General features: G+C 40.7%; 1 protein-coding gene across 2 annotated transcripts in view; it reads right to left on the bottom strand.

Moving 5' to 3' along the window:
* Map3k3 (mitogen-activated protein kinase kinase kinase 3) overlaps positions 1-10,122 on the bottom strand; it is a 74,387-nt gene that overhangs the window by 20,746 nt on the left and 43,519 nt on the right. For both annotated transcript variants that reach the window (XM_015504794.2, XM_048798134.1), the window contains one exon: positions 9,679-9,799. In XM_015504794.2, the coding sequence (XP_015360280.2) occupies positions 9,679-9,799 (121 nt within the window). The remainder of the gene's footprint in view (positions 1-9,678; positions 9,800-10,122) is intronic.

Genomic DNA, 10,122 nt, shown 5'->3' with positions numbered 1-10,122 from the left:
CCCCCCCCCCCCAGGTAGGATATGGATGATTCTTTTGCTTGGGCTCTAAGCTGAAAGTCAGGCTCTTGGATTCTGGCCCCTTTCAAAGGAGAACACTCACCAGGAAACTGATGCAGTCAGGAAGTTGCCTCCACAGGGAGTTCTAGGGCTTTGGGTCAGTGTTAATGTGTAGGTCAGGTCATTGCAAGTACAAGAAATATTTCTAAATCTTTTTTTTTTTCTCTTGGGGGATAGATGATATAGGGAGGGTAATTAAATCTTATTTTTTAAAATTTTTTGTTTTTTTGCTTTCTCAATAGAAATTGTAACCAAGCCAGGCATGGTGGTGCACACCTGTAATCTCAGTGACTTTTGAGGCTGAGGCAGGAGGATTTCAAGTTTGAGACCAGCCTCAGAGAGGCCTTAAGCAACTCAGTGAGACTCTGTTTCATTTTTTTTTTTTTTTTTTAAAGAAGCCAGGCATGGTGGTGCACACCTATAATCTCAGCAGCTCAGGAGACTGAAGCAGGAGGATTTTGAATTCAAAGCCAGTCTCAGCAATGGCGAGATGGTAAGCAACTCAATGACACCCTGTCTCTAAATAAAATACAAAAATGGACTGGGGATGTGCCCCAGTGGTTAACTGTCCCTGGGTTCAATCCCTGGTACTAAAAAAAAAAAAAAAAACTGTTTATTTATTTATTTATTTTTAAAGGGACTGAGGACTGGGGCTGGGGCTCGGGCTCAGTGGTAGAGTGTGAGGCCCTGGGTTCGATCCTCAGCACCACATAAAAATAAAAAATAAAGGTACTGTGTCCACCTACAACTAAAAAATAGATTTTTTTTTTAAAGACGTGGCTCATTGGTTAGGATGTGGTTCAGTGGTTAAGTGCCCCTGGGTTCAAGTCCCAGTACCAAAAAAAAAAAAAGAATGAAAATTGTAACCAGCCAGGTGCAGTAAAGAATGCCTATAATCCCAGTGGTTTAGGAGGCTGAGGCAAGAGGATCACAAGTTCAAAGCCAGACTCAGCCACTTAATGAAGTCCTAAGCAACTTAGCAAGACCCTGTCTCCAAATACAAAATTAAAAAAGGGCTGAGGGTGTGGCTCAGTGGTTAAGTGTCCCTGGATTTGATCCCCAATAACCACCCACACACACACACACACACAAAAAAAAAAAAAAAAAATTGTAACCAATATTTCTCCAAATACTCACCCTGGACTATGCTGTGCAGAACAGTGCTTCTAAACATTTTCATCCCACAAGACCCTGAGAACATATGTGTGTTTCAACTTTCAAAATTCCCATTTTATTTATTTATTTTTATTTTTTTAGATGTTGATGAACCTTTGTTTTATTCATTTATTTATATGCGGTGCTGAGAATAGAATCCAGTGCCTCACACATGCTAGGCAAGTGCTCTGCCACTAAGCTACAACCTCAGCCCCCCATTTTATTAATTTGCTATCACCACCAACCAGTTTCTGGTCTCATCTACTATGGCAGCAGAATTTATAGTGAAAAAGAGAAAAAACCCTTTGGCAGTGAAGGAGATTGACCATTTTCTTTTCATATGTATAACTGTCACTTTTGCAGTTTGACTTCTACCCTTTCAAACCTGTCCTAAGACTGGAAGTTGGTACTACACACAGGGCTCTAGCTCTCCACTGCCCAGCCGTCACTATAATAAGTTATCCCACACTGTCACCTTTTCTCCCTTTGCTTATTTCCTCCTCTTCCCTCTGAATCAGAGGCTTTTCTCCTTCTTGCCAAGGCACCACTACATTCTTCCTGGACTGCGATCCCCCTCTGCAGGATCCAGCTTACCCAGTCTCTTCACATTGGCTTTCTCCTTTCCAGCCATCTTTACTCTCCCTTCACAAACTGCTCAGATCTCTAGCCTGATAATATTTCAGCTGCTCCCTAAGCTATTAGCCCACCTCTATTTTTCTGTTACTACCCAACTTCTTTTTTTTTTAATTTTTTAATATCTATTTTTTAGTTTTCAGCGGACACAACATCTTTATTTGTATGTGGTGCTGAGGATAGAACCCGGGCCGCACGCGCTACCGCTTGAGCCACATCCCCAGTCCCAACTACCCAACTTCTTGAAAAGACTGATTTCCTCCACTCATTTTAGGGGTTGCTGTTTGGCTTGCCTCAACTTGGGATAAAGTGACAAGAAAAAGAGAAAGATGGTGTATGAACAAGCAAAGGCACTTAATGAGATACACTATGAAAAACAGGAGTCAGAATACTCAGGGACAAGTCCTTTAATTCTAGCCTGGCTACATGGCTTAAGGGCATCACTCAACTTCATGGAAGAATGCTGCTTCAGCTTGGCTTCAAAGATGGTAGAATTTCCATATGCAAAGACAGGAAGGACATCTTCACATAGGGAAGGAAATTCCATTCATCTGTCTGCCAATATCTCCACACACAATATTTATTAAAAAATTAAAAAAATAAATAAAATTTATTTATTATTTTTTGTTGTTGTTGATAGATCTTTATTTTATTTATTTTTATGTGGTGCTGAGGATTGAACCCAGTGCCTCACACATGCTAGGCAAGCACTCTACCACTGTGCTACAACCCCAGCCCTTAATTTTATTTTGAGACAGGGTTTCACTAAGTTGCTGAGGCTGGCTTTGAACTGCAATTATCATGCCTCAGCCTCCAGAATTGCTGGGATTACAGGCATGAACCAACAACCCAGCCTGTTTTTTGTTTGTTTTTAGCATGAACTAGTGTAACAGATTGGCTTTTAAAAAGTGGAACTCAAGGGGTGTGTGTTATAATAGGAAAAACAAGGGGCGAACAAGATAGCTGATTTCAAATATTTGAAAAACTATTATTGAAAGATGTTATCTGAGTAGTCAAGAGAAGGGAATCCATTTTTTCAATTCAATGTAAGGAATAGAGATGTCTAAAATTGACTGGGATACCTAGTGCTTCTTAGAAACCTTGCAGTGGGAGCTGAATGACCTGTACATTGTCCTCTCACAGAATAGTTAGGTGTGTTAATGTTGAAGATGAAGGAGGGTGAAGGGAGAAGAACTGGGTGGGGGGTGAATTGCTAAGGCCTACTTACCAGTGACTTCTCTTTGGACCCCATTTCTACTGCTAGCACTTTTCCTAGAGTCCTTCATGTTATAACCTTGACTCCTCTTTCTTCCTGCTTCCCTTTACTACTAGAAAGCCTTATACTGTACCTGCTTAAGCAAGTTTCTCTAACTTACCCTTCTGTCCTTTCCAATCTGGCTGGTTCCACGTAAGGCCAATGCCTCACACTTCTAATTTCCTCACCACTTCTCTAGTCATTCCTTTCCTCTGTTCCTTGCAGGTTCATCCTCTCTTCCCTCTAACTGGATCTAAGTGTTGGTTCCTAAGGCTCAGTCCTAGGCCCCTTTCTCTTCTCATTCTATAGTCTGCTTAGTCACTCTGGGATCATACTTTCAAACAGACGATTTCTTCTTTTCTGTTTTTCCTTCTCAGCTCTGATTTTCTCCCCAGTTTAAGACTTATATATCTAATTGCCCATTTGACATCTCCTCTTGGCTGTCTTAAAGGTACTTTAATATCACCATGATTAAAACATTACTTCTGCCCCTTCCCAGCACCTGAAATCAGGCTCTTTCAGTATCCCTGCCTTAGTGAAAGGTGGTGCCATTTAGTCAGCAACTTACTTCTTTTTCAACACCTGAAAATTTAATCCAATACCAAAGTATTTCCTAAAGTCTTTTGGTCTTAGAATACTTAAACTCTTTAAAACCAAGGATATACATGTCTACAAGACAGGTTAACAAGAGAAAAGCATAGCAATTTTATTTAACCAAAGTTTTATATGACACAAAAGTCTTCAGAATGAAGATCCAAAGACCCAGGGAAAACTGTCTACTGTTATACTTAGGAATCAATGACAGTAAACCCCAGTGTAGAACTTTGATTAGATAAAATGGGTGTACCTAATGGTAACAGACTGAGGAGGGAAACCCAGTAAATCCCTGACTGTTCAGATGCTTCTTGGTGTCTCTTTGTGGTATAGGGCATCACCTCTTCTGGAATGAGGGTATTCTGATCTACTATCAGATAAAATAGGTCAGAGAATTTCTTCAAGACCAGCTCTTACACAGACATGCTGGAAAAGGAATAGTTTTAGGTTTTATGGCTGATTATAAAGGAGAAGGGTTAATTTCCATAATGTACATTCAGCTCTTGAGCCCACCAGGAAAGAAAGAGAGTTCCATCTGCCCTCCAGGAACAGCCATGAAGTTCTTCTCAATTGCCTCCTTGGGGCTGCTCCTAGTGGTGGCTACTGCCTTCCCCACCTCAGAACTTCAAGGAGAAGATGGAGAGAACAGTGTCACTCGAAATAAACCAACACGTGCCTCTTCTGAAAAAACCGCAGGACAGATTTCCTACCTCATCAAGGAAGTCTTCGAAATGAGAAAAGAACTGTGCAAGAATGATGAGACCTGTATCAAGAGCCATGTGACAGTGTCCGAAAACAATCTGAACCTTCCAAAGATGACTGAAAAAGATGGATGCTTCCAAACTGGATACAATCGGGACAACTGCCTTGTGCGAATCACCTCTGGGCTTCTGGAGTTTCAGGTCTACCTGAGGTACATCCGGAACAAGTTTCAGGAAAGCAAGAACAGGGACAGAGCTGAACATGTGCAGTTCAGTTCCAAAGCCCTGATTGAGATCTTGAAATAAGAGGTGAAGGATCCCAGTAAAATAGTCTTCCCTAGCCGAACTGCAAATATCAACCTGCTGGCAAAACTGGAGTCACAGAATGATTGGCAGAAGGTCATGACCATGCAACTCATCTTGAGCAACTTTGAGGATTTCCTGCAGTTCACCCTGAGAGCTGTTCGAAAAGCATAGTGGGCATCTAAGCTTATTGGTTCATGAGTATTCCTTCCTTTGGTCAGAAAACATGTCCTATCAACTGGGTACCTACCTTATCTTGTTCTCTACGAAGAACTGACAATATGAGCGTTAGGACACTATTTTAATTATTTTTAATTTATTGATAATTTAAATATGAGATCTGAGTTAATTTATATGTGATTGATATTTATAATTTTATGAAGTGCCACTTGAAATATTATTTTATATAATGGTTTTGAAATGGTAATATAAAAATCTAGACAATTTGAATATCCTGCTTCAGAGCCAGATCATTTCTTGGAATGTATAAGTTTACCTCAATAAAATTGCTAATTTATACATTTTTAAAAAAAACAAATTCCATAATGTGCTTGGGGGAAAGAGAATTCCAATTTCTGTAGCCTACTGTAGAGGAGAATGGGGAGCAAGATATAAGAAGCGCAAACAAATGTCAGAAAGACACTTTGCTTCTGAGGCCCTACCAATGTCCTTTAGGTCAAAGTACTCAGCATGCCAAAGCACCATACTTCAAGGTATCATTTTCAGAGCCCCAACAAGGTCAACTAATATTTACCATATTAGAAATTAAAGCTCAGGGGCTGGGGCTCAGAGGCACAGCGCTTGCCTAGCATGCATGAGGTACCAGGTTTGTTCCTCACATCACATAAAAACAAAATGAAAATATTGAGTCCACCTATCACTAAAAATAAATATTTTTAAAAAAGAAATTAAAGCTCAGAGTTTTCTTTTTTTTTTTTCCTTTGGTGTGTGTGGTTCTAGGGATGGAACCCAGAACCACACTCATGCTAGGCAAATGCTCTACCACTGAGCTACATCCCCAGCCCTTTTTATTTTATTTTAGAAATAGAGTCTCACTAAATTGCCCAGGCTGGCCTCGAACTTGCGATCCAGCTGGGATTACAGGCTGCACTACTACACCCTGCAAACTCAGAAATTTTAAAAACACAATACACAAGTACATATTCCATTAGTCATCAGAAGGATGACATCACCTCAGACACATAACCTCTGGAAAACTCCACTGCTGACTTGTGAGAGAATTGGCATCAGGTCTTAGTATGATTCTGAAAGTAATTCTGACCTTACAGATCTCCTGAAAGGGTATCAAGGGCTTCCCAGGGTTCTCATTCCAAACTTTGAGAACCACTGACATGCCACGTTCTGTCAGTTTTACCTCTAGAAGTCTCAAATCTTCCTGTTCCTCTACTCCACTACTATTATCAGCCTAATGCAAGCTTCTGTTTTCTTTTACCTGGACTACTGCATTAACCTAGTATGGTTCCCTTGGGTCCATTCTTGACCCAATCTGTTCTCCACTCTACAGCCAGCGCAATCTTATCAAAATACAAATCTGAATATGTAACACCACCCATTCCTCCTCACCTTAAGACTCCTTTTTTACTGCTTTAGACAAAAGGGTTAACATCTTAACCACAGTCCACATGGGTCTGCCTCTCTCTTCAGCCAAATTCTGGCCTCCTTCCTCTGTTCCTAGCTCTCCAGCTATCAGGACTTCTTTCCCTTTCTCTAATCTACACTCCCTCCAGTCATCAGGCTTTTGCATGTGTAGTACCTTCTGCCTGGAACCCTTTGTTTGTGCTTTAGGTAGAAGTATAAGCCTTTCCAGGCCCCAGGGTCAGGTTCTATCTCTCATCTAAACACACAGTACTATGCATCTTCTGGTCACATATTGGAATTATACATTCATCACATCATGACAAGTAAATGTCTGTTTTCAGGAACAAAGCCCAAGTCTTTTTTGTTTTTCATGTTTTTGACACATAGCAGATACTTTGGTAATGAATGAACAAAAATGTAGTTTAATAGGACAGAAATAAGATAATAATGTGATAAAGATTATAATGGTGAAGGGTACGAGGAACGAAGATTTTCAGCAGTTTCCACTGACTACCAAAAAAAACTAAGCGCATGTCAGGCACAGTGGTGCATGCCTATAATTACAGCTAATTAGGAGGTTCATAGGTTTTTAGCCAGTCTAGGCGATTTAGTGAGACCCTATCTCAAAATTAAAAGGATTGAAGGTGCAGCTCAGTAGTACAGGACTTGTCTAGTATATGCAAGACCCTAGACTTGGGCTGAGGCTGTAGCTCAGTGGCAGAGCGCTTGCCTAGCAAGTGTGAGGCACTGGATTCAATCCTCAGCACCACATAAAAATAAACAAAATAAAGGCATTCTGTTAATAAGATCCTGGCTCAAACCTCAATACCTCACACACAAAAAACAAAAACAAAAAAGAAGCATAACTAAGTACAATCAGGGCACCACCAGAAAGCAACCCAGGCATCCTTTCTCTAAATGCATGAACCCATCTGGATGTGAAGGATTGTGAGCTCTCCACAGGCACAGTCTAAAAGCCCTCTCGGCTCATCCTTCTATGGAAATCCTCCATTATCTCTCAAATCTAGCTAAAAAAGCTCCTCCCCAGAAGGCATTTCCCAGGTCATCCCAGTTAGAAGTCCTCTCTACAATTTTCTGGTTCTGCCCCCTTCTCTTGATGCATCTATACCACTCCACATGCTCCAAAGTGCCTGGAGTTCTTCAAGCCCACCACAATCTTTTATGATCACACCTAGAAGGTACTCTTTCCCCTGCCTGGAATGTCTATCTCTATATACAGCGTGTAAGCCCAGATGTTTCCTTTGCTGTGAAAGTCTTCCTCTCCTGGGCAGAATCAGTGATTCCTCCTCTGTGCTCCTACTACCATTGCCTTTGTACATGGTCCACTGTCACATTCACCCAGCCCACCAATTGGTACATAATGCTTGCTGAATGAAGGAAGCCAGAATCTAGGTGGGGTAAGTCTGTGTTGTCCATTTTCTAGAGAAACAGGATCTATATAGAAATCTTATTCTCAGCATTCTTAGCCAGGAAAATAATTTCCATACATGTCCCCCTGCAACATGGAGAAAAAGTCCAAATGGCTCAGCATTTAGCCCCTGTCTCTACACATTAATCACAGGCTCATGCTTGGGAGAAGACTGAATTACTACCCCATGTCATACTTCATTGTTCTACAAAGAACAATGCTTCTGCCCTCCATTCCTTTAATCTCTATAAGGTCTCTGGAAAAGAAGTCAAGCTGGCAGAGTTTTCCAGGCTCCAGGGTACCCAGATTCCAGGGATGCTCTGGATAGGTTCTCCTTGGTGGCTCTCCTCAACCAACATACTGAAAACATATCCACCAATTATCTATAATTATCCACAGGAATCTGAAATTCATTTGGAAACACTATCAGTGTTTGCTTGAGTTCCAGAAATTACTCAGTGAGGCAAAATCAGTGCCTCAGCAACATAGTTTTTCCTGCTCTTTCCTCAGGAGACATATTACTCACAGACAGATTTAGTAGCAGGACCAATGCTCAGACCTCTCCAAGCTTAGCTCTGAATCTTCAGAGTAGTTCAGTTTAATGCAATTCTGCTTATATGGAAAAGGGAAAATTTGGTTCCTTAGTAGCACAGGGTCTCAACATTAGGGCAACAGATATAACACAAATATTTGATAAGGCCAGATTTCCCACTTTTTTTTTTTTAAATAGTACCAGGTATTGAACCCAGGAGTGCTCTGCCACTGAGCTACATCCCCAGTCCTTCTTGTTTTTTATTTTGAGGGTCTCATTAAATTGCCCAGACTGATCTTGAACTTGACATCCTCCTGCTCAACCTCCAGATTTGCTGGGATTATAGGTGTGAGCCCCATGTCCAGCAAGATTTCCCTCCCTCTTGATACAACTCCACAATTCAGTAAATGAACTCTCCAATCAAACTCTGGGGAAAGGGGATCCAGAGGGACATTATGTTACTTGGTATAATTCACAGACCTGATTTAGGCTTCTTTTCTAGGGAAATTTGGCACCAGCTTCAAATAGCTTTTCCAGTAGTTAGTTAATTGTATATGCTAACACTCTGTCCTTCTCAGACAACTTAGTTTGATTCTCCAAGAGTCTTCTAGCCAGCAACTTCCTTAAAGTATAAGGACTTTTCAGGACTTATAAGCAGAAAGTCAAAACTCAAACTCAGACCTGTCTCCTAACTTTATAAGTCTCTGGTCCTTTAGGAGAAAGAATTATCAAAAATGAGTGTAGACTCCATTGGAGTCTCCAAACAGATGTCTGAGGAGATCACCTTCTCAGGGATATTTAAAAGAAATTTAATCAGATCATTATATCATTATATTTGTTAGATCCTTAAGGATCAGGATAACATTCTAGTCATTTCCCATCCCTCCTCCCCAAATAAAAGCAGAGAGGCTGGTGCTGGGGCTCAGTGGTAGCACACATTGCACTAGGTTCGATTCTCAGCACCACATATAAATAAATAAAATAAAGCTTTATCAACAACTAAAAATATATATATTTTAAATAAATAAATAAAAGCACAGAGGATTATTTGGCACAGAGTAGTAGTTGATACATACTTGATGACTGTTTAATAAATATTTGTTAATTTTTTTTAATTATTTTATTTTTTGAGTGTAAAAAAGTAGGATTTTGAGCTAGGGTTGTGGCTCAGTGGCAGAGTACTTGCCTAGCATGTGTGAGGCACTAGGATCGATTCTCAGAAACACATTAAAAAAAAAAAAGGCCTACTAACTACTAACAAAATATTTTTTTAAAAGAGTAGGAATTATTTAACTGAGAAGAGAAGCTCCTACAGGGTGAGAGGGGACCCAACAGGGGTTGTCCAAATATTTGTTGAATTTTTAAAGTGTGAGCCGATAAAATAAATGAGAGGAGGGGGATAAAGAAGTGAGATACTCACTGACAGAGAGGTGCCTGCTTCTAGGCTCAGGGGGCTGGTAGACGGTATTTATATCCCCTGCAGACTGGGAAGCCTTGATCCGCACCTGCCTGGACACCCCAGAGTGGGGAGAAGAACTGGTCTGTAAGAGAAGAGGAAAAACGCTGAACTAAATCTCTCAGCAGGCAGGCCTATAAGGCTCCCTGACTTTTCTCTAGGATTCCCTGCTCTCTCAGCCACCTTCATACATTTTTATTGGTAATACTTGGGACTGAACCCAAGGGCACTCTTATTAATTTCTATTTTGAGATAAGGTCTCACTAAGTTGCTAAGGCTGGCTTCAAACTTGTGATCCTTTTGCCTCAGCCTCCCAAGTCGCTGAGATTACAGGTGTGTGCTGCTACACCCAGCCATGTTCATACTTTTAAAACAAATGAGCTACCTGGTTTTCCCTCAATCTGTTTT

This window comes from Marmota marmota, unplaced genomic scaffold (genome assembly GCF_001458135.2).
Source record: "Marmota marmota marmota unplaced genomic scaffold, marMar, whole genome shotgun sequence".
NCBI classification, from domain to species: Eukaryota; Metazoa; Chordata; class Mammalia; order Rodentia; family Sciuridae; genus Marmota; species Marmota marmota.
Note: the sequence above shows the minus strand (reverse complement) of the source record. Positions and strands in the feature narration are given on the sequence as shown.